The 25,324-nt window shown below is 48.1% G+C and overlaps 1 protein-coding gene across 4 annotated transcripts in view; it reads right to left on the reverse strand.

The window, feature by feature from the left end:
- The window catches only part of exoc6b (exocyst complex component 6B), a 47,045-nt gene that overhangs the window by 2,680 nt on the left and 19,041 nt on the right, over positions 1 to 25,324 (reverse strand). Inside the window, exons 9-23 of one of the 4 annotated variants that reach the window (XM_030337653.1) lie at positions 24,832 to 24,915; positions 24,438 to 24,484; positions 24,192 to 24,312; positions 23,693 to 23,764; positions 23,035 to 23,132; positions 21,603 to 21,708; positions 20,978 to 21,087; positions 18,971 to 19,082; positions 18,084 to 18,218; positions 17,611 to 17,799; positions 15,418 to 15,447; positions 12,832 to 12,973; positions 10,934 to 11,007; positions 301 to 413; positions 106 to 117 (exon numbers count right to left, since the gene is read on the reverse strand). In XM_030337653.1, the coding sequence (XP_030193513.1) occupies positions 106 to 117; positions 301 to 413; positions 10,934 to 11,007; positions 12,832 to 12,973; positions 15,418 to 15,447; positions 17,611 to 17,799; positions 18,084 to 18,218; positions 18,971 to 19,082; positions 20,978 to 21,087; positions 21,603 to 21,708; positions 23,035 to 23,132; positions 23,693 to 23,764; positions 24,192 to 24,312; positions 24,438 to 24,484; positions 24,832 to 24,915 (1,445 nt within the window). The remainder of the gene's footprint in view (positions 1 to 105; positions 118 to 300; positions 414 to 10,933; positions 11,008 to 12,831; positions 12,974 to 15,417; positions 15,448 to 17,610; positions 17,800 to 18,083; positions 18,219 to 18,970; positions 19,083 to 20,977; positions 21,088 to 21,602; positions 21,709 to 23,034; positions 23,133 to 23,692; positions 23,765 to 24,191; positions 24,313 to 24,437; positions 24,485 to 24,831; positions 24,916 to 25,324) is intronic. The other 3 variants (XM_030337654.1, XM_030337655.1, XM_030337656.1) reach the window with 3 other exon arrangements.

Genomic DNA, 25,324 nt, shown 5'->3' on the forward strand with positions numbered 1-25,324 from the left:
AGTGATGATCTTTAGGGAAAACAACACACAAACTCTTCGCAATCTTCATGCAATACAGGAAAAAAAAAACAGACACACAAACACACAGACACACACGATACTCACGGCTTAGTTAACCTGGTGGAACCAAACGGGAAGAAAAAAAGGAATGAACAAGATGGGTAAAAGAGAGAGAGATAACGAGAGGGCGAGAGAGAAAGAGACAGAGAGATGGAGAGAGAGAGGAAGAGCCCACAAGGGTTTGGCTTTTGAGAGCAAGAAAATTGAGATGGACAGACAGACAGACAGACAGGTACTGACTTGTCCAGCAGCAGCAGAGCCGTGTGGGGGTTAACGCGGACGTATCGGCTGGTTGTCCGGCCGTAGTCGGCCAGGTAGCTGGACCAATCCCACTGAGTGAACAGATCCAGCAGCTAGAGAGAGACAGAGACAGAGACAGAGACAGAGAGAGAGAGACAGAGACAGAGAGAGAGAGACAGAGACAGAGAGAGCAGTAGAAAGAGGAAGAGAAATAGTGGCAGATAGGGGGAGAAACAGGGAGTCAGACAGAGAGATAAAGAGGGAGAGAGAGCAGGAGTAAGAGAAAGAGAGTCAGAGAATGATTTCTTAATACATGTTTATATTTTCAAAGTCAATCTTGTTCTATCTTTTGAGAAGCATAACTGAACTGATACAGAGAGATATCGGTAGGTGTGCATGTGAACGCAGGAGGGTGTGCTTTTTGAGGTGACCCCCATATTTCTGTTGCATAACTGGCTGTCTCACACACCCACACATGCACAGAGTCCCAGTGAACTCTGGGTAACACCATTCAGAAGAAGCCATATGTGAAATCAGAGGTGATGGGGGTAAGGGTGGGGGGTTAACCACATGTGTGGGAAGAGATGATGGAGAGAACGGAAGAGGAGATGAAAACAGACTGCAGACTAACGGTGATGAAGATGAACTGATACAAAGAGAAAGAGAAAGAGAGAGGCGAGAGAGACAGAGCCACAGAGCGATCGCTAGAGACAGAAAGTGAGAGACAGAGTCAGAATTGTTACAAGCTTCAAATCGAAGGCTGCGAAAACGTCCCATATACACACAACCTCTTAACCCAGGCAGAAACTAGGTTGACGGCAGGAACTAATATAAACTATAGGAATATAAACTAACAACCAGGTCCTATAACCAGACTACCTTCACCTGGTCAGTCATACAGGTCACAGTAGGACTGACAGCTTCTGGCGGTCCAGCTGAATAAAAGTGAGGCAGAGATCCCCCCTAAAACCAAACCTTTTAAAATGGACACACACACACACACACACACACACACACACACACACACACACACACACACACACACACACACACACACACACACACACACACACACACACACACACACACACACACACAGCAAAGATGATCAGACTTTCTTGTTTTGAAATCAAACTCATTCCCTTTCTTATCTCCCTTCCTTGCCTTTTCTTCGTACATCGCTGTAGAAACGTGTTTTGATAACATTGGTGATTAGATCAACAGATGGATGGAGGTGAGGATGACAATGATGATAGCATATGAATACAATTAGAGCGAGAGAGAGAGAGAGAGAGAATGAGAGAGAACGAGAGAGGCAGAGCACGCCAGTTGTATGCAGGTTCGCTGCTCTCTTTTCTTGGCTGTGATACATATCACACACACCTGACCTGTTGCTCACCCTACACACACACACACACACGGCTGCTCCTGGTGTGTGACAGCAGTCTGCCTCTTCACCTCTCACTGAACCTCTCGCTCTGACTCCCTCTCCCTCTCTGACCTCACTGTAACCTCCCCCCCGCTCCCACTAGACGCACATATGCACACACACACACACACACACACACACACACGCTCTTCCTCTAATTCTTCAGAATAACAAAATGACGAATCAGCAGAAGCCCTGCTATGATTGGCTGCTGAACTCATGCTCTCTAGAATATCTCTCTCTCACCCCCTCTCACTCTCCCTTCCTCACTCTCTCTCTCTCTCTCCCCCTCTCCCTCCCTCCCTCACTCACTCTTTCTCTCTCCCCCCCTCTCGCTCTCCCTCCCTCACTCTCTCTCTCTCTCTCCCCCCCCTCTCGATCTCCCTCCCTCACTCACTCTTTCTCTCTCCCCCCCCTCTCGATCTCCCTCCCTCACTCACTCTTTCTCTCTCCCCCCCCTCTCGCTCTCCCTCCCTCACTCTCTCTCTCTCTCTCCCCCCCTCTCGCTCTCCCTCCCTCACCCTCTCTCTCTCTCTCTCTCCCCCCCCTCTCGATCTCCCTCCCTCACTTACTCTCTCCCCCTCTCTCTCACGCTCTTCCTCACTCACTCTCTAAATTCTACCTCTCTTTAAAATTCAAATGGCTTTATTGGCATAGAACATGCATTTACATTCCCTTTGCTCTGGTCCTCTCTCTCTATCCCTCTCTCTAAAGCGTTCATCTCTTCTCCCGTGTCCTTTGGTCAAAGTTTTCCTCGACAGCAGTCACTTTATTCAGCTTTTTCCCCCTACTTTTTTCAAACCTCTTCGGTTAATATTCTTTCGGCATCCGTTTAACCTCCCCCTATTTATCCCTTCATCCATCCCATAATTTCACAAAGTTCAATTAGTGGGGAGTGGCGTTGAAATGCCAGTCAGGTCAGAGTGACGTGACACGTGTCCGTCTCTCTCTGTGTCTGTCCGTCTCTCGTTCCTCCCGGCTCTCCTATCGGCTTTCAAAGGTCAAAAGTCATCAAAGCAGGGGAACTGGTTTTCTCTGAAAACTTTTAATAGATTACAAAGACACTTCACCCTCTCTTGCCCCTAGCGCTCTCCCATCAGAGTCTTCCTTTCTCCCCCCTCCCTCCCATCTGTATCTCCTTTTCTCCCCCTCCCTCCCTCCCATCTGTATCTCCCTCTTTCCCCCTTGCTGCAAGTTAAGAGTTGAGGGGTGAGTGGGGGGTCACTAATGCTAGCGAAAGTACTTCTGTCCTTATCTCACACACACACACACTTCACACTGGCGCCATGACAGTCTGCACGCACACGCACACACACACACACACACACACTTTCCCAAAGTTCTCTGGGACAAAGGTGGCCCATGAATCGCGATGGCCAGAACATAATTGGGTTTTTACAAACACAAGTTGAGAAATAACTAATCGCGATAAATAAATGATGAGTTATGAAGATAAATCTTCATCTAGCTAGCGCTTCACAACTCTCTACAACAGACTCATAAACTAACTCTCTACGAACTAACTGAATTCAGCTTCTCAACATTGGTCGGTTCATTCCTCAACACATAGAGTCAAGCACGACAAAGCAGGAAGCAGGCGTATAGGCTAACAGGCTAACACACAGGTTAGAACACAGCCACCAGGCTAACAGGCTAACACACAGGTTAGAACACAGCCACCAGGCTAACAGGCTAACATACAGGTCAGAACACAGCCACCAGGCTAACAGGCTAACATACAGGTTAGAACACAGCCATCAGGCCAACAGGCTAACACACAGGTTAGAACACAGCCATCAGGCTAACAGGCTAACATACAGGTTAGAACACAGCCATCAGGCTAACAGGCTAACATACAGGTTAGAACACAGCCAACAGGCTAACAGGCTAACATACAGGTTCGAACACAGCCACCAGGCTAACAGGCTAACACACAGGTTAGAACACAGCCACCAGGATAACATACTGGTAAAGATACAGCCATCAGGATAACATACTGGTCAAGATACAGCCATCAGGATAACATGCTGGTAAAGGTACAGCCACCAGGATAACATACTGGTTATGATACAGCATACAAGCAAACAGAGAACGCGTTGAAAAGCATCACGATAAAACACTTCTTAAAAGGTTGGGGTCAGAGGTCAAAGGAATAGGTTATCAGGGGTCAAAACTCTCTGGCTACTGTTGGACTCAAAACGCAGAACAACCTTACTGTCACACACACACACATAACTTTTCCAACCCTACTCATCAGGAAAGTAAATAGAGACAGAGCGAGAGAGAGAGACAGAGACACAGACAGGAAAAGAGAGAGTAAGAGGGTGAGATAGAGAGGCAGTTAAGAGTGCCGTTGGTTCAACCAAGGGTCTGAGCTGTCAATTAGACACTACACAGAGAGAGAGAGAGACAGAGAGAGAGAGAGAGAGAGAGAGAGAGAGAGACACACACAGAGAGAGACAGACAGACAGAGAGACGGACAGACAGACAGACAGACGCCCACACACACACACAAAGGGAGAGAGAGAAAGAGAGGTAGAGAGAGACAGAAAGAGAGATGGAGACGTAGAGAGAGCGAGCGAGAGACGCAACACACACACACACACACACACACACACACACACACACACACACACACACACACACACACACACACACACACACACACACACACACACACACACACACACACACACACACACACACACAGGAGGAAAGAGAAAGAGAGGTATAAAGAGCAAGGAAGTGAGAGAGAAAGACACACATACATACAGTGGGAGAGACAGAAAGAGAGGTAGAGAGACCAAACTGCTAAGGAGGGGGAGATCAGATCGTGACATCATTGGTAATGGTCCCTTAGGGTTCGACTCCAAGTCCGAAGCTTCCAGCCCTTACGTTGAGGTGACATTGGACGGTAATCCTAATGATGGTGAATAGATCATCAACCTTCAACAGCTCCCTCACTCACTGTGTGTGTGTGTGTGTCCCTCTTTCTCTCTACACAGGAAACCCATGAAAGGTGAGAGTTGTTGGGGGAACTGACTTGACCATAGAGTTCACACACACACACACACACACACACACACACACACACACACACACACACACACACACACACACACACACACACACACACACACACACACACACACACACACACACACTACAGCAACACACAAGCAAACAGGAAGGGAAGTACGTAAAGGTCGTAGCTCGGACACGGGGGTCGAGACCCAGAGCAAAACAATGTCCCGACCCCCTCCCAACACCCCCCTCCCATCATACACACCATATGTGTTTCTAGTGATTACCAGGGTTGTTGTAGAATAATAATTTGAGTCAAAAGCATTACATGTACTTCAAGAATGTGTGTGCGTGTGCGCATGTGCGTGTGTGTGTCTGTGTGTGTGTGTGTGTGTGTGTGCGTGTGTCTGTGTGTGTGTGTGTGGCGCACCACCTTGACCCCAGCATGCACCCTCTCACTCTCCCTCCTGACCGCTGCTTGACCATTGGTCGGAAGTTCAGGAGTACCACTCCCCTTCTGGCCAATCAGATTACAGGAACAGCTCTGTTGCTCTGACCGCGGTCTAACCCGTCGTCTCGGAGATAAGCCGTCCAGCCGCAGACAGCACCGGAAGGTGACAGAAGGTGCAAACACACACACACACACACACACACACACATATACATACTTAAAAGCACACATGCACAAACACACACACACCCATTTGTAAGCACACCCACCCACACACACACGCAAACAATTTAAAGCACACAGATTCAAACACACACACACACACACACACAGAGGCACGCACAGAAGTCCACAAACACTTAGACACACACAAGCACACACACACACACTCGCACATAAAAACACGTCAGTATAAATAAATAAATAGCATCTATTTTTCCACACACGCACATCCATCATCCAACCTAGTCACACTTTCCTTCTGATAAGTTACGTGTACACACAAGCATCCTTAAAAAACGCTTCAGGAGTCACGAGCCACTACACACACACACACACACACACACACACACACACACTCTCTCGCTCACACACACACACACATGAGTATTGATATTTTGCTACAGTGATTTCATCTTTTGTTTGGACAATGAGCACTCCAAGAACGCTGTGCGTGTGTGTTGGATCAGATAAGGTGTGTAAGGGGGTCAGTGTGTAGGTTCTCAGCCCTCCCTAGTCCCCATATATCCTCTCTTCTACTGACCTCCCTCTGCACCGAGAGAGAGAGAGAGAGAGAGAGAGAGAGAGAGAGAGAGAGAGAGAGAGAGAGAGAGAGAGAGAGAGAGAGAGAGAGAGAGAGAGAGAGAGAGAGAGAGAGAGAGAGAGAGAGAGAGAGAGAGAGAGAGAGAGAGAGAGAGAGAGAGAGAGAGTCGTTTAGTTAACTGTGTCTCTGTGTATTTAATCCTGTTTGTGCTCTGACAAAAACAGAAGTTAATTGAATTACTTTCAGACACTTTTATCCAAAGCAACTTACAGTGACTTCAGAGACAGACGGAGAGGTATGGTGAGAGAGAGTGAGACTGAAAAGAGTGAGAGGGAGACAGAGAACACACCCGTCCAGATAGGAAGATGTGTCAAGGACTTCAACCATTAAGAGCTCAGCCGGCTAGCTCCTGTCTCTGTGCTAACTGTGTGTGTGTGTGTGTGTGTGTGCAGTGTGTGCGTGTGGTGTGATGTGCTAGTGGATGTGTGCGGTGTGATGCGTGTTGTGTTAGTGCATGCGTGTGCGCGCCTGTTGCATGCCAAGGCGCTAGCCAACTTGATGCTGACGGCAAATAAACTTTCAGCCCTCAGTGTCTCTCTTCTGGATGTTAGAGAGCAAGAGTGTGTGTGTGTGTGTGTGTGTGTGTGTGTGTGTGTGTGTGTGTGTGTGTGTGTGTGTGTGTGTGTGTCTTCTTCTCTCCCCAAAAGATCAACGGGGTGAGCATTTACATGTCTGTCTGGTGCTCATCCCCTCCTCCCTCTCTTTCATCCCCCTCTCTCCGTCTCCCCCCTTCTGAGAGCGGTCAGACAGACCAAGGGAAGTGTCAACCCTCCTGGGGGGAGTGGAGTGAAAGGGTAGGGAGGAGAGAGAGGGAAGGAGGAGGAGAAAGAGAGGAGAGAGAGGGGATGAGGGAGAAAGGAGAGAGAGGAGAGAGAGAGACCACCCTGTCTGTCTGTTTCAGCGCTCCATCGTTTTCACCTGACTGCACTCTTTCTCTCTTTCTCTCACTTCCTTTGCCCTCCATCAACACATTCAAGCCATGTTCCTCGCTGTGGTCAGACCTCCCCTCTCTCTGTCCATCACTGACGCGCGCGCTCTTGCGCTCTCTCTCCCTCTCCCTCTCTCTCTCCCTCTCCCTCTCTCTCACACCAACTCTCTCCTCGTCTCTTTCTGGCCATCGTCTCATCCTTCCTTGTGTGTGTACTGAGAAGGGCAAAGGTCACACACACACACACACAGCCAAAGACAGGCGATTTGTCAAGGTTCAGAATTAAGATAAATTAGGAGGTTGTTTCACAATAAAAGCTTCAAATTTGTACAAATATTAGAAATGAGATGAGAGAACCTCTGCACATCCTTGATTTCTCCCCCATCTCCTCCATCCCCGTTGTACCTCTTCCCCCTACCTCCCCCATTCTTCCTCTCTCCTCCTCCCCAACCTGCTCCTCCCTTGGAGAGGAGTCAACTCCATGTGAATGTGGTGGCGGTGGCTTTGTTCTCCGGGACCCGAAACTTAAACATAATGCCTAGTGAGGGTTATTCTATGCCTAGATCATTTATTCTACCGGACTCTTATTTTGAAAAACACTTATAGATAAAGCCTATTGAAGCAAAAAATATTCTAAAGCCCAGAGCAGAGAGAGAGAAAAAAGAGAGACTATTAGAAATATGAATGGATGGAATTTCTTCTTCTGTGGTCAACCAAAGGAATGGAAAGAAGAAAGCGCACACACACACACACACACACACACACACACACACACACACACACACACACACACACACACACACACACACACACACACACACTAGTGCGTGGTAGAGGAATGTTTGTGTGGCATGACAAAGAGAGGACTGGGATGAGTGGAACTCTACTGTTGCAAGCACTTATCCAAACCGCATAGTGCAACCACACACACACACACACACACACACACACACACACACACACACACACACACACACACACACACACACACACACACACACACACACACACACACACACACACAGTCTGAAGCAACTAGAGATATTACAGTTCTAAATATAGGAGAGTAGATCTGAAGAAAAAAAACACACCAAAAATCTCTTTCAATCTCTCTCCTCTCCTTTCTTCCCCTCTTTGTCTTTCCTTCTGAATCTTTCTCAACATCACTCTCTTTCCCTCTCTCACCCCATCTTTCTGTCTCCATGACGACTGTATTTGTAAGGCGGAGGGGGTGCCAATATGGTCTACCTCCAGATTCTAAGTTAAATCAAAACAAATAATGAAATCCTTTCCCAATGAATATTGTATGCATTGGTGGCAGTCTTTATGGCAAATATAAAGGAAAGAGAGGAGACACACATTCACATACAAGTCAGCCTAAAAGTGTCTGGTTAAGGCTGTGTTCATTTATGCATATGGGCGGCAGTTGCTCAGAAAATAGAGCGGGTTGGCTGGTAACCGCAAGGTTGCTAGTTCAAACCCCGGCTCCTCCTAGCTGAGGGAGTCGAGGTGTCCCTGAGCAAGGCTCGTAACCCTAACTACTCCCGACGAGCTGGCTGTCGCCTGTCGTGGTGGACTCCGTCGTCAGTGTGTGAATGTTTGCATGAATGGGGGAATGTTAGGCAATGTTGTGTAGCGCTTTGGATAAAAGCTTCATATAAATGCAGTCCATTTACCACACACGCGTACAAAATTACACATGCAAATAAACACACCAATAAGCACATTTGTACACTGAGGAGATTATTATTAGTGTTAGAGATTTAGAGAAAGAGAGAGAATATGTTATTAGTCAAGAGTGATGAGGAGGGGGAGAGAATAATGAAATGGACATGGAGAAATAATAGGAGGAGAAGGAAGAAGAAGACAGGAGATAAGAGGAGACCAGAGAGAAGGTTAAAAGAGAGGAGAGACGAGCGAAAGGACAGGAGGAGAAGGGATGAGGAAGACGGGAAATGCGAAGGGGGAGAAGCAGTGAAAGAGGAAGAGGTGAGAGAATGACAGGCAGACAAAAAGAGGATAGGAGGAGGAGGAGGAGGAAGGCCAAGGGAATCGGAGGAAAGTGAGGGTGACAACATCAGGGGAGGAGAAGAGGGGGGGAGGAGGAGAAGGAGGAGGGGGAGGAGGAGGGGGAAGGGGTGTCCCTTGAAGAAAACATTGATGCCAGATGAATGCAATTTTTTCTTCTTTTCTCTCCCTCTCTTTCTCTCCCCCTTCCTCTCCTCCTCCGAGCGACAGAACAAGAGGCAGTGCATCATCCAGACAGGCGGAGAAAGGGAGGAGAGAGAGAGAGAAAGAGGGATTGTGACAGAGGGATAAAGGCCTATCCGTCTCTGTCCCTCACCTCATTCATCCTGCAGACACCACGTTGCAGGCCATCTGTCATCCGCTGTCACACACACACACACACACACACACACACACACACACACACACACACACACACACACACACACACCGGTCTCTCACACACACACACACACACACGCGCGCGCACACACAACGACAAACAACGGCGACAAACTAAAACACATTCACACACCCAACCTCAACGATGACAATCACATGCCGAGGAGCATGGTCACACACATACTGACACACACACACACACACACACACACACACACACACACACACACACACACACACACACACACACACACACACACACACACACACACACACACACACACACACACACACACAGGCAAACATTCTTTGGTCCCTTGATGCCCGATTTCTCACACACACACACATATATACAACAAAGGCGGTCAAGCACAAAAAGTTTGTTTGAAAAAAACAACAATGTCAACCGAGTTGCTGTCACACGCACACCCACGTGCACACCAACGTGCACACGCACGCCACCACCCAGTTTCTCACACATATACACACACATCAAACACCAAAGACTGCAAACACAGAATGCGCACACACATACCGACCGATATACACACACACACACACACACACGCTCAAACACACACACAGGCTCCGCCCTGTGTTCTGGGTTCCCAGCCCGGTTACAAAAGACCCAAAGCTGCTGGTTCAGCCGGTCCCGCCCAGTTCCGCTCGGTTCCCCTCGGTTCTGTCCTGGTCCTCAACCCAACACCCCCGTCCCGATGGGAGACCCGGCCCCCCCAGCACCACGCACCTCAGACCACCGCTCCGTGTGTGTCCGGGGATTTGCATTTACACGTGAAGTGTGTGTGTGTGGTTTGTGTTTGCGCACGTACATCTATTCATGTGTCTCGCCGGTGAATGTGAATTGATGTGTACGTCTTCCCAGTGTGAGACCTGTCTGAGCAGAGAGAGACCGTCTACACCGTACGGGACCGGAGAGACTGTCTACACCGTACGGGACCTTTCTGAGCAGAGAGAGACCGTCTACACCGTACGGGACCTTTCTGAGCAGAGAGAGACCGTCTACACTGTACGGGACCGGAGAGACCGTCTACACCGTACGGGACCGGAGAGACCGTCTACACCGCACGGGAACAGAGAGACCGTCTACACCACACGGGACCAGAGAGACATCTACCCTATACGGGACCTGTCTAAGCAGAGAGAGACCGTCTACACTGTACGGGACCGGAGAGACCGTCTACACCGTACGGGACCTGTCTGACCAGAGAGTCCATCCACACCGTACGGGACCTGTCTGACCAGAGAGACTGTCTACGCCGTACGGGAATAGAGAGACCGTCTACACCGTACGGGACCTGAGAGAGTGAGCAAGGACGCTAAGAGTGTAGAGAGAGTGAGAGTGAGAGAGAGAGAGAGAGATACAGGGAGTGAGGGAGAGAGAGAGAGAGAGAGAGAGAGAGAGAGAGAGAGAGAGAGAGAGAGAGAGAGAGAGAGAGAGAGAGAGAGAGAGACAGGGAGTGAGGGAGAGATTGTAGAGTAAGAGAGAGCGAGAGCTAAAAAGAGTATGAGCGAGAGAGAGAGGGAGAGGGTGGAGGGACAAAGACCTACTTGTCTCAAGTCACTGAAGGCCAGAATCAACGTGTCTCCTTGGTAGCCCGTCACCGGCCCGGCTCTGGCAAAACCTGTGGGAAAACACCACACATACACACACATTAAGCACACAACCACACGCCGTGGCAGGGAAAGGGGTGAGGGAGGGGGGAGACAAAAGAGAGAGAGAAAGAGAGAGAGGGAGAGAGAGAGACAGAGAGAGAATATAGTTGGATTGGGTGAGTAGAAATAGATTGGCAGACAAATCACAGCTTGGGGGGTTGAAGTCATTTCGCTGGGTCGTGAGGGTGTGTGTCTGTGTTTGTGTGTGCATGCGTGCGTGTGCGCACACACACACACACACACACACACACACACACACACACACACACACACACACACAGGGCTTCCCTGTGCATGGAAACAGTAGACAACTGTTGCACTTGGAGCGCAATGTGACGCTCAAGTGTGTGTGTGTTTGTGCGTGTGTGTCTCACAGGGTCATATAGAGTGTAAGGTGGGATCTGCGCGTCGGTTGGCCCCTGTAAACAAGCAATACACATACGCTGAGAACAGAGACAGAGAAAGAGACAGAGAGAGACAGAGAGACAGGAGAACACACACACAGATTGAGAGAGAAACACACAGACAGACCGACAAGGAGAGACAGAATTCATGCGGATGTAAAAAAATGAAATAAAAAGGAAAGCTGTGGCTAATCTCTTTCCCTCATAAAGCACGCTCTCTCTCTCTCTCTCTCTCGCGCTCTCTCTCTGTAACGCGATTACACGCATGCCATCTTCATTGACCCCTACAACAACACGCACTCTCCAACGCACAAACCCTAACAAACACCCACACACACACACACACTAGACTTCCCGTCTCTTTTGTTTTAAGAGAGCAGAAGAAAGTAAGCAAACTCACTTCTATCCTCCCATTTGTACGACTACCTGATCTCTACCCCTTTCTCCCACTCACTCTCTCCCTCTTCCCTTTCAATCGTACACACACACACACACACACACACACACACACACACACACACACACACACACACACACACACACACACACACACACACACACACACACACACACACACACACACACACACACACACACACAGAGCGTGACCCTGGTTGTGACTTTAAGACCCTTGATCATGTAGACTGCTTCAAACTCCATCCTCTACCTCACTCTCTCTCTAACCTCCTCTACCTCACTCTCTCTTCCACTCCCTGTTTCTTGAACCTTCTCTTTCCTCCCCCCTCTCCTTCAGGTCTCCTCCCTGTTTCTTCAATCCCCTCTCTCCCTCCCCCATCCAGCTCTCTCCATCCTTGCTCTCCACAAGTGTACAAACATGACACACACAGGGGATGATAAATTAATGGAGGACAGGACGGATGACTAGCACAGGAAAGAAAGAGAGAGAGAGAGAGAGAGAGAGAGAGAGAGAGAGAGAGAGAGAGAGAGAGAGAGAGAGAGAGAGAGAGAGAGAGAGAGAGAGAGAGAGAGAGAGAGAGAGAGAGAGAGAGAGAGAGAGAGAGACTCCTTTCACTAGTATGTTGTTGTTGGGTGAAACAATAAATTGCTTGATAATCAAAATCAAGTTTTTCTACTTTCGCATTGTTATAAGTTGCAATTCATGCATTTTAAATGAATAAACAAGATAATCAAATACAAATTAATACTTCACATCTGATTTTGATTACATTTACGGTAAGTCAAATTACAAACTGTTACATCTGTGCAATAAGCACTTTTACTACTTGCATCATTGTTTTAATTATGTGTTATTTCATCCCAATCAAGCCCTCGCATTGATTTAATACAGAAGGAATGGTGGTCCAACAGCACCCCCTGTGGTCATCCAGCTTACTACACTAGTTACAGACGGGAGAAGTGGGCACTCACTCTCGCACTGCAGCAGGTCCGTGTTGACCTGATGTAGGGCTCCTATAGAGATGCTCCTGACGTCCGGGTCCAGCAGCAGCTGGAGCAGAGAGTTGCTGATGTGCTTACACACAGACATGCAGGCCGTCTGGGCCACTTTACCCTGAGAGGAACACATTGAGGTAGAGTTAGAGAGAGAGCGGATCAGAGACCTTACCCTGATCTCTACCAGGGTACCACAGAGTCACAGTTAGAGAGAGAGAGAGACCTTAACCTGGGAGAGAGACATAGAGCTACAGTTAGAGAGAGAGACAGAGACGGAGACAGAGACAGAGACAGAGAGAGAGAGACCCTACCCTGGGAGAGAGACAGAGTTACAGTTAGAGAGACCTTAACCTTGGTGAGAGACATAGAGCCACCTTAGAGAAAAATATATGGAAAAGAGGATGAAAATAGAAAATACACACACATACACAAACAGCTTAATGTTCTTCCATCCATTATAATTACATATTGATCTCATACACAAATATCCACTCAACGGAACAAACGCACACCCTGAATTAATGCACATGATACAACAAACACACACAAACAAAACATGTAATGATCAGCCAGGGTAGAGGTTAGAAGACTCATTATCTGTGATTGGATGCCCTGCACACACAAACAGACCCACACAGACACACACGCACAAACACACACTCCCTCAAAAAGTCAGACATACACACCTTTAAGTGTTTTAACAATAAACACAAGTCCTCTCCTCGGACGCTGTACATTTAATTACCTTCATTTATCACACACACACACACACACACACACACACACACCTTTAAATGATTATAATCAGTGGTTTGTGTGTGTGTGTGTGTGTGTGTGTGTGTGTGTGTGTGTGTGTGTGTGTGTGTGTGTGTGTGTGTGTGTGTGTCGGTGTGTGTGTGTCGGTGTGTGTCGGTGTGTGTCGGTGTCGGTGCGTGTGCGTGTGTGATTATTCAGGAAAAACAGTGGCAATGAATTTGCTGGGTACTCCTCCATTGACATCATCATCAGTGTAATACAAGTGTAGTAAGAGAGTATAATCCATTATACAATCACTCACTGTGTATATACTATAACAAAAATACATACATAAGTCGAAAAAAATTAAATAACAAACACACACATCTATCCCACACAGTATGCACATGTGATCACATTTGTAAAGTAACACACACCTTCTAGTGTCTGGATATCCTCTGACATGATGCTGAACCTCAGACCACACACACACACACACACACACACACACACACACACACACACACACACACACACACACACACACACACACACACACACACACACACACAGCAGAGTTCAACGACCAGGCGGTGTGATTGACCGTGAAATGGGTTAATTCTATTTACATGTCCTGAACACACCGACACAAACATACACACAGGACATAAAAACACACACACACACACACACACACACACACACACACACACACACACACACACACACACACAGGTGTGTGTGTGTGTGTGTGTGTGTGTGTGTGTGTGTGTGTGTGTGTGTGACAAGGGCAGCTTTGTCTTTGAATTCAACACACGACTGGAAACAATTAGCTAGGAGAGGAAACAGGAGAGACGAGAGGAGAGATGCGAGAGCAGAGAGAATAGAGAGGAGAGGAAAGAGGAGAGATACCAGTGGGCAAGGTGAATATATATTTAAATAAAGTAATTCTCATGTTAATGACATAAGACTGAATAATGCGTTTGTTGTGTGTGTGTGTGTGTGTGTGTGTGTGTGTGTGTGTGTGTGTGTGTGTGTGTGTGTGTGTGTGTGTGTGTGTGTGTGTGTGTGTGTGTGTGTGTGTGTGTGTGTGTGTGTGCGTGTGCGCGTGTACGTGACCTGGAGACATTCCTGCCTGCTTATCCGTGTTAAGAAGCAATACCGGTAAGGACATGTAAGGAACAGCCTGACACAGAGAACTGGCTGGTGCAGAAATATACAGAGAAACACACAACACACACACACTGCCTCAGAGACTTCTAGACTACTGAAACACACATGTACAGACTATGTTAATACAGCAGTAGGTACAGGAGATGGACCCAAGACTACTATGCTTTGCTGCCATGATTCAAGTATACAATGAGAGTGGTTATTGGTTTAGTTGTGGCAGATTAAAAATGGGTTAAACCAACCAGACCATATATACGACTAGGGCTGGCAAATGTGTGTCCCTTTGCTTAAACCACTGGCAACCATAACAGTGTCTGGTTTCACATCAACCACATCACAAGGGAGCAAGGCACCCCAGAATGCGTTTTAGTTACACACTCTCAACCCTGTTGCAGATATGCAGTGTTGGGTTACCTGACAGGGACTGGCATTACCCAGCATGCAATAGGTGAGTGACTTAATGGCCACACGGAGACATCCGAGTACTTAGTGACGGACGTGCCTCACCCCTGTCACATGCTGAGGTCTGGTTCCCTACGGTTCAAAAGGTCAAGGGTTAACAGGGTCGATCCTGGGGGTTCAAAGGGGGCGGGGTGAGGGGGCCAACTCAGTTCACGGCACTCTGCTACCACGGCAACGCAGGCGTGTACTCACCGGCAGCGTGGCGTGTTCGACGGGCATCCCCTACGGTACGACATGCACAGCTATCAATTCAACAGTCAGCAAAGTCAGTGTTGAATCATTCTGTTGATCGTGGTCACGACAACAAGGAAACACACCAGGAAGTCGGAATCCTTACGTTGACCGTAGTCATGACAACAAGGCAACACACACCAGGAAGTAGGAATCCTTCCGTTGACCGTAGTCATGCAAACACACCAGGAATTAGGGATGATTCTGTGGACTGTAGTCGTGACAGCCACCACACCAGGAAGGAGGGATCATTCGATTGAACGTTGTCATGACGACACACCCAAACAACAGGAAGTCCAGACATCAATCTTTTCACTGAGGTCATGACAACACAACTAGTTGTTCGACATCATGCCAACACAACGAGTGTGTTGGTAGTCAACCCAGACAGTTTTGGTTGGTCCTTGACCTCTCTGGAATAATCTACTATTGGTACTATAACTCTAGGGACTATAACTTTTGTATATTTTACTAACGGTTATATTAGGTTACTATTAGTTATAGTTAACTAGTATATCCTCCTATCTGAATTATAACTCTAGTATATTCTACTATTGGTACCATAACAAGTTTATTCTTTATTGGTACCATAACTATTATATTCTACTAGTCTTCTACTTATCTCGTTGCTGAAGGGTCAGCTGCTCTCTGGGGGCCAGCTAGTCAGGTGTTTACATCCTCTTGACCTACTTAAGGGGCCCTCCAGGGTGTGTGTGTGTGTCTATCTGTACGTGTGTGTGCATGCGTGTGTGTGGGGAGGCTAGAGAACACTTAGCTCCATCACTGTGTGTGTTGAGCCTTGTCGCCTCTAACCGACTTAGAGCTAATCTGCCAGGCTGATCCGCTACAAGCTCACCCAACCTGCGAGAGTGAGAGTGTGTGTGTGTGTGTGTGTGTGTGTGTGTGTGTGTGTGTGTGTGTGTGTGTGTGTGTGTGTGTGTGTGTGTGTGTGTGTGTGTGTGGTCCTAAGCCAGTCATCTGATAGAGGTAGGGTTGCATGGTACGGTATTAAAGTATTTCTATTTTACCTAACAACAGAGACACTTCCCTGGGTGCATATATGTATAATAACCTTCTAGATCCAACGTTGTACGGCTGTTACATATCAAAACAACATACATCCCTCCACATCCATATACTACATATTATGTACGTAAGTATGTACAAGATGTATGTATGTGTGTGTGTATGTATGTATGTATCTATTTATGTATCTAAACAGTGTATGATGTTTGATGAAGTTTTATGACAAAGTGATTCCATTTGTCTTACACGATTAAGAAATCCTCCTCATCACGTAGATTTAGATCGGTACGTGCGTAGATTATCGATTATTGGAAGCGACATTGGACAAACCTGATGCATTGTGGTTTTTCCAGCTATCCATACTGATATAGATATAGATTCAGGTCTTTATGAAGCACAACGAAAGGATTACTTTTCTGAGTTCTGTGTGTCGTCAGGCCGCCTTGAGCTGGGTCACAACAACCTTCCTAGGTTCCCGACCTGCAGTATAAGAAGCCCTGGTCTATTGTCCAACACTGAGGGGAACGTCCGCACAACGCAGACCTCATAGAACGCACACACACTGTTACAAACACATACGCTCACATGTACCTGCACTACAATGTACTTTAGTCAGAATATGCTTGAAATGTTCTGGGGATATACTGGGGATATATTTCAGGGAGTGATTGAGCGCATTACTCTGATATTACTGGCAGGTTTGTGAGGACAGTGGCAGTGAAGGTGAAGGTGTGTGTGTGTGTGTGTGTGTGTGTGTGTGTGTGTGTGTGTGTGTGTGTGTGTGTGTGTGTGTGTGTGTGTGTGTGTGTGTGTGTGTGTGTGTGTGTGTGTGTGTGTGTGTGTGTGTGTGTGTGTGTGTGTGTTCTAACCGGCAGGTTTGTGAGGACCGTGAAGGTGTGTAGGTGTGTAGGTGTGCGTGTGCACGTGAGTGCGTGTGTGTGTGCTCTAACCGGCAGGTTTGTGAGGACCGTGAAGGTGTGTAGGTGTGTAGGTGTGCGTGTGCATGCACGCGAGTGCGTGTGCGTGTGTGTGCTCTAACCGGCAGGTTTGTGAGGACCGTGAAGGTGTGTAGGTGTGTAGGTGTGCGTGTGCATGCACGCGAGTGCGTGTGCGTGTGTGTGCTCTAACCGGCAGGTTTGTGAGGACCGTGAAGGTGCTCTGCAGGAAGGTGATGAGGTCAGTCAGGTAGTCGCTGGGCGTCATGGCTCCGCCCCCCTGCGCGGCGGTGGTCCAATCGTAATCCGCCAGCTGCAAGAACTGGTCTATCTTGGCGTTGAGGTTGGTGTAGATCTCCGCCTCCGCCGCATGCCGGGTGTCCTGGGGGAGGGGCCAGAGTGACATCACACCTTAGATTAGCACAGCAGCATGGCATGGAGACGGGGTGTTTACAGGAGTACAGTAGGGATGGGTCGGTCGCGACCGATTCGTTCCCAACGAACGAATCCCGAAGGTGAACGACAAGGACAGACACCTGTGAGATTCCCTGTCAAATGACGTAATCTGACGTAACGAACGAATCAAAACGAACGAATCAAACGAACGAATCGTTATGGTGAACTGAACTGAAAGAACTGATTCCCGGAAAGGAAGGCGGGTTTCACCTTGAAGGTAGAGGTGCCGTACAGCTGGGTGGAGTTGGCCGTGTCCGGGGGCACGTTGGTCAGGTTGGAGATGAACTCCTCCAGGAAGGTACAGGCCTGCTCCAGGTGGCTGGAGTTGATGATCACCTGGACAAGCTACAGACACACACACACACATACACACACACACATATATTAAAATAACACACAAGCTTCACCTAGAGATGTATGCACTAGTCACTTACTATAGATGTTAAATACTTGTGTGTGGAAGTATTTAAAATAGATCATCTAAAGTTTCCCACTTAAAAAGGCACTCAACACAACAGACACTTTTCATCATTTGGCATCTTCATGGCAAGTTATCTAACTATAATTAGATTAGTCTCGGTCCGTCCGTCTGTCTGACTTCAATTTTCAGGTCATCCGATCGACTCCACACTTGGCGGGTGCGTTGCTGAGCTTCCAAGGAAGTGCATTGTCAAGTGTGTTTGGGGGGGGGGGGGGTCAGTTCCTGAGAAGGCTGCAAGCAGCCACAAGCGGCAGGCAAGGATTTAGCCCGTTTTAAAAAGGGACAACACACGGTTTTAAATCATTTCAGGTTGTCTTTTTAGGAGCACCTTTTAAGTTGGACCCGCCATTTAAGTTGCACCCGCCGAAACACAGTGGTGACTGTGTTTTGGCGGGTGTATTGCTGAGCTTCCAAGGAAGTGCATGGTCGAGTGGGTTTGGGGCGGGTCGTTCCTGGGACAGCAACGCACGGCAGGGCGAGGAACCAGCTGTAAGGTTATTTTAGGAGCACCTTTTAAGTTGGACAAAACACAGTCGCGACTGTGTTTTGTCCAACTTAAAAGGTGCTCCTAAAAGAACAAACACACACACACACACACACAGACACACACACACACCTCTGGCAGGCCAACATTCCTCTTCTTGATGGCGTTCTGAAGACAGTGGCTGAGTGTCCGCGTCAGCAACAGGTTGGTGGACTTGCGTATCATGTCATCTACCTCTGTAGAACTACACGCACACAAACACACACAACATATAATTATATAGTGTACCACTGTAGAGCAACACACACACACACACACAACATATTATTACATTATGTACCTTTGCAGAGGTACACACAAACACACATCATAATATATCATATAATGTACCTCTGTAGAGCTACTCACAAGCAAGCAAGGCAAGGCAACTTTATTTATATAGCACTTTTCATACACGAGGCTGACTCAAAGTGCTTCACATATAAACATATGACAAACATTGTCATACAATAAAATAATAGATGAGTAAAAGAAAACACATGCAAAAAATTTGTAAAATAGATTGAAAATAAAGGCAAAGTTAAAAAAGCCGATTAGAAAGTGCAATGTATTTAAGATCAGATCAACAGTCTCTCTGGTACCCAAGTCGGGACTCCAACCCGACCTAAAGTAAGGAACTTGGTCCTTTCTCTGGGACTCCAACACACCACATTATATCATATAATGTACCTCTGTCTGTAGAGATACACACACATAAAGCATATTTTGGTCCGAGAGGTACCATGGAAACAATGATAAAAACTGCGAGAACTCAATCTCTCAAGGACACACACACACACATGCAAACAGCACATGGGTTCCACACAATATGGAGACATACACACACACACAAAGTCTGAGGGGGTCTACATAATATGTAGACACACACATAGTCTGAGGGGGTCAACATAATTTGCAAAGGATGGGAAAGAAATCACAGATCACTTTCTTATTCCAGCTTTTAAAGTAACGATCTGGAGCAGTGTGCGTGTGTAATTCCAGAGCCCTGTGGGTACAAAACACATTCCAACTAAATCAGCAAATTGTCCTTGGAACCTTAGCGCACGCACACACACACACAGACACACACACACACACACACACACACACATACACGTCTGTGTGGGGTATAAAATATGGAATTCCTAACGTTCCAGTATTTCTACAGGGAAGCATTTCTTGGGCTCCATATTCACAATTATACAACAACTGTCTAAGGCCTTATTGTGTGACCTTAGAGAGAGACTGTGTGTGTGTGTGTGTGTGCGTGCGTGCGTGCGTGCGTGCGTGCGTGTGCGTGTGTGTGTCTTTTCCAGGCTAGTCGTAGAAGTGCATACGGATGTGGAAAGCGCTCCTCTCTCGCCATCCGTTATCCGTTACTGACCTCACGCGGTGTCCTGCTCCTCATCACCGCGACAACCATCGCCATGGCAACACAATCAGCAGTTACACTGCCAGGAAGCATGTGCAATTGGACACCCTCAACTTTAAAACACACACGCAAACACTTCCGCCTATTCTGCTGACCTCTGACCTCTGATCAGAGGTCAGCCGTATCAATAGCCTGAACCCACCGCTGTCCAGTCTGCATCCGGACGTGTGTGCGCGCGTGTGTGTGTGTGTGTGTGTGTGTGTGTGTGTGTGTGTGTGCAAGGGTATCTTATTTTCCGAGGGCTCTTAGGTATCAACATTAATACAAACTGATACATCCCCCACTCCTCAGAGAATAACACACACACACACACACACCATCAGGGTCTCAAGTGTGAATATTGGATCAGCATACTTCTCAACCACAGCTACAACCAGATACATGTGTGTATGTGTGTGTGTGTGTGTGTGTGTGTGTGTGTGTGTGTGTGTGTGTGTGTGTGTGTGTGTTCTCCATGATTTCATGAAAACAACTTAACACCAGTGAGAGAGGTTTTAAGTCCAACTGCTGTGAACCAAAATGCACTTTCTGTACGAACAAGTTGAGAGAATAGCTCTGAATCACGTGAAGTACTATTGGTGGACCGTCCTGATCACTACAGTGTGTGTGTGTGTCTGTGTGCTTGCGTGCGTGCGTGCGGGCGTGCCTGTGCATGCGTGCGTATATACCTGAGGTGCAGGTCCTCAGAGTACTTGAGACAGGCGTAGATGAACTCTTTGATCTGGCAGTAGACCCTGGGAACCAGCTCGGAGAACGGCAGCTTCTTGGGGAACGCAGCCTGGGAACCCAAGCATGGAAAAACAAAGGTCAGGATACTGTGGTGAGTAGTGAGACAGCCGTGTAGCGAGCCCTTCTATCCATCCATCCCCACCTCCACCCATCAACCGCCACTATCTGCACCACCCAGGCCTCCACCCGGACCCTGGAGAGGTGTCGTGTGGATATGAAGTGGAAGGTTTGGTCTGAACTCCTGTCCATGCCAGTCCAACCAATCAACCAGCCCTCGCTCATCCCTTATCCCTCCATCATCTCTCCATCCATCCCTCTTTATCCAATCCAACAGTTCTCCCATCCCTCCTTCCCTCTCCATCAATCCCTCTATAGACAGTAGAATTGTGTGCTTGTGCTTGTGTGCTTGTGTGCGTGTGTGTGTGTGTGTGTTTTGAACTAATGGGTTGAGCATAGTTGTGTGAGTGTGATTTGAAATAAAGGGTTGGTTATAGTTTTGTCTTTGATATGAACTAAAGGTTTGTGCAGGGTTGTGTTTGTGCTATGACGCGGAGGGCTGGGTACCTTGTCCAGCTCCGGGTCCTGCAAGGGAAACTGGGAAGTGTAGTTTTTATACTCCTGTTCCGTTGCTACGGGGATTGGACTGTAGTTGTCCTGGTCCAGGATCTGCCTGCAGAGAGGAGGAGAAGAAAGAAGGAGAGAAGGGAGAGAGAGGGAGAGAAAGAAGGAGGGAGGAGAGGAATGAAGGGGGAGGAGAGAGGAAGGAGAGGGAGAGGGAAAAGAGGGAGAGAAAGAAGGAGAGAATGGAGGAATGAAGGGAGAGGAGAGAGGAAGGAGAGAGAAAGGAGAGAGAGAAGGAAAAAGAGGGAGGGAAAGAAGGAGGGAGGAGAGGAAAGGATAAAAGGAGAGAGGGGGGAGGAGAGGAGAGAGGGGAAAGGAGAGTGGGTAGAGGATAGAGAGAAGCGGAGGGAGAGCGGGTGAGGAGGAGAGTGAAGAGGAGAGAAGAGGAGAAACACCACAGGAGGAGAGAGGAGAGGAGAGAGAAGAGGAGGTGAGAGAAAGGAGGAGAGGAGTAAAGACAAGGAGAGAGGAGGAAGAGAAGAAGGAGGGCAAGGAGAAGAAGAAAGAGAAGGGAACAGGAAAAAGAAGAGAGGACCGAGGGAGAACATATTATTTTTGTTTTCAAGCCTTGGCCACATCAGAGTTACTGGAGGTCACACACACAGTAGGGGGTCATTCTAGTGCCTGTGGTTGGACCCCCCTCTGTTGGAAATCTCACACCTCATGTTCAAACGTTCCATACAGGTCGGTCTCCCTCTCTCTGCCTTACACACAACATCACATTCCTAAGGCCTGCGCTCAGATCTCTGTGTGTGTGTGTGTGTGTGTGTGTGTGTGTGTGTGTGTGTGTGTGTGTGTGTGTGTGTGTGTGTGTGTGTGTGTGTGTGTGTGTGTGTGTGTGTGTGTGTGTGTGTGTGTGTGTGTGTGTGTGGCGGATTCCCACTGGAATCCTTGGACAGAAGCGGTGGTAAAACAATGGACTTCGATTGGCACGCAAGACACACACACACACATACTCTTTGAGCGGTGTTGGGAGTGCTCTGGTCTGGTTTAAACACTTCCTCTCTCTAGCTGCTCATAAAACTTCAAAAACCAACATTTTTCCCACAAACCCACCATGTGTGTGTGTGTGTGTTTCTGTGTGTGTGTGTGTGTGTTGTTTGTCACACCCATAAACCAACCACGTCCCTTTAAACTATGTAAGGGGCAAGGTCAGTCTGAGTGCATACACACACACAAAATCGTGACCTTTCCACATGACCCCAGTGAGAAACAGGCACGCTGACATGACTATCGTTTAAGTGTGTGTGTGTGTGTGTGTGTGTGTGTGTGTGTGTGTGTGTGTGTGTGTGTGTGTGTGTGTGTGTGTGTGTGTGTGTGTGTGTGTGTGTGTGTGTGTGTGTGTGTGTGTGTGTGTGTGTGTGTGTGTGTGTACCTGAAGGTTTGTGTCCACTTCTTCAGTAGGATCTCTCCATACTGATCTCTCATCTCCAACATCAGCTCAAACAGCTGGGACACTGGGAACCCATAGCCCTGGGCGAGAGACATAGAGACACACAGGGAGAGAGAGAGAGACAAACACATGGAGAGAGAGACACACAGGGAGAGAGAGAGAGACACACAGGGAGAGAGAGAGAGAGACACGCAGGGAGAGAGAGAGAGACACACATCGAGAGAGAGAGAGAGAGAGAGACACACAGGGAGAGAGAGAGACGCAAGGGAACAAGAGACATACAGAGGGAGAAAGAGACAAACAGACAGAGAGACAGAGAGACAGAGAGACAGAGAGACAGAGAGAGAGACATACGCATGAATGAGGAGACAGGAGAGAAGAGGAAAACATGAGAAAGTTGCTCGGGAACACTAAATCCCAGGAGGAAATCATCCTCCTATCCACCTACCTTCAACTCACCACCTGACTGGACAGACTAGTGGTCTCTGCAGGACAGCCCCCAGTGTATCTCCCCCTACGTATGATGTAACATGTTGGTGCTGCAGGATGTTTACTGTTGGGAGGTTTAACCTGGCTGGACACGGCCCCCGCCTGACCACCACAGCCAATATCAGTGTCACTCCCTCACACACACACCTACCTGCAGTGTATCAGCAAACAGGACTATGAGGTTCTTCAGGTCCAGTACCAGGTCGGGGTCGTCACAGTAGGACTGGAGAGACACCAACACAGTTAGTGTGTGTATATGCGTGTGTGTTCCATGTGTGCATGTGCTCTATGTGTGTGTGGTCTATCTATCTATATATATACATATCTGTGTGTGTGTGTGTGTGTGTGTGTGTGTTCTATATGTGTCGGTGTGTGTTCTATATGTGTGTGTGTGTTCTGTGTGTGTCTGTGTGTGTGTGTGTGTGTGTGTGTGTGTGTGTGTGTGTGTGTGTGTGTGTGTGTGTGTGTGTGTGTGTGAATATGTTCTATGTGCGTGTTTGTTCTATGTGTCTTTGTGCATGTGCCTGCGTGTTCTATGTGCGTGTGTGTTCTATGTGTGTCTTTGTGGGTGTGCGTGCGTGTGTGTTCTATGTGCGTCTTTGTGGGTGTGGGTGCGCGTGCGTGTTCTACGTGGGTGTGGTTGCTCTCACAGAGTGTGTTCTGAGGGCTGCGATGGTCTTGGACAGGGCCAGCTCCCACAGCTCGTCCACATAGGCCGTGTTGACCAGTCCCTGAGTGGTGTGGAGGATGTGGTCCTCCACCACAAAGAACCTGCACAGAGGGACCTGCCTTACACACTCGTGGATCAACAGGGTCTCATCCATAGACAGACAGGCAGACTTGTGTACGGGGCAGAGATGTGACAGGCAGACCGGTAGATGGATATTGGTTCTTACCCCACTATTTGATTGAAGTAGCAGCGGTATCCCTCCAGTGTTTCATGCTGTCCCGAGAAAGAAAAGACAGATGGACGGACATACAGAGACAGACAGACAGATATAGAGCCAGAGAGATGTAGAGACAGACACACAGAGACCGACAGACGGATATACATACAGCAAAAATAAAGAGAGACAGATTTACAAACAGAGAGACAGGCAGATGGACAGAGAATGATGAAGGGGAGAGAGCAACAGAACATCTCTCAATGGGTTTATTGTTCAAGGAGTGACAGGTAAGAGGTGCTCAAGGAGAACCAAACACTAAACCAAACGTCTCGGCCATGCTTTAGTAGGTTTTAGCTGTGCGTCGTCACACGGGTGCCCAGTACAGAGTGAGGGAGGGTCGTACCATGTTAGACTGTGGTTGGAGGGCGAGCCGCGCCTGTTTCCTCCTCTGCTTCCTGTAGTAGTTCTCAAAGACGTCACGCAAACCCTACAACACACACACACACATTGGTGGTTAGAACACACACACACACACACACACACTGTTGTATCCACACACCACTGGATGCAACGTACGCATACAAAGACACACACACACACACCTGGCTAAAACATACACACACTGCTGGTTACACACAAACACGCACCACTGGTAATAAAACCACAACCTACTGGTTAGAACCTGTGACCCACAGACTTGGGCAAGAATGGAACGCATACACCAGTGTGGTGAACTGGTACCTCCAGTAACTCCTGGGTCAATGAAGGGATGGAGAGACGGATGGACGGACGGATGGATGGACTGATGGGGGGGGAGGGATGGACAAAGTGCTCGGCCACATCGCCAACAACCTGTCCCGCACGTCCTCCTTGTCTCGCTCGCTCCCCACACCTCA

Source organism: Gadus morhua, chromosome 17 (genome assembly GCF_902167405.1).
Source record: "Gadus morhua chromosome 17, gadMor3.0, whole genome shotgun sequence".
NCBI classification, from domain to species: domain Eukaryota; kingdom Metazoa; phylum Chordata; class Actinopteri; order Gadiformes; family Gadidae; genus Gadus; species Gadus morhua.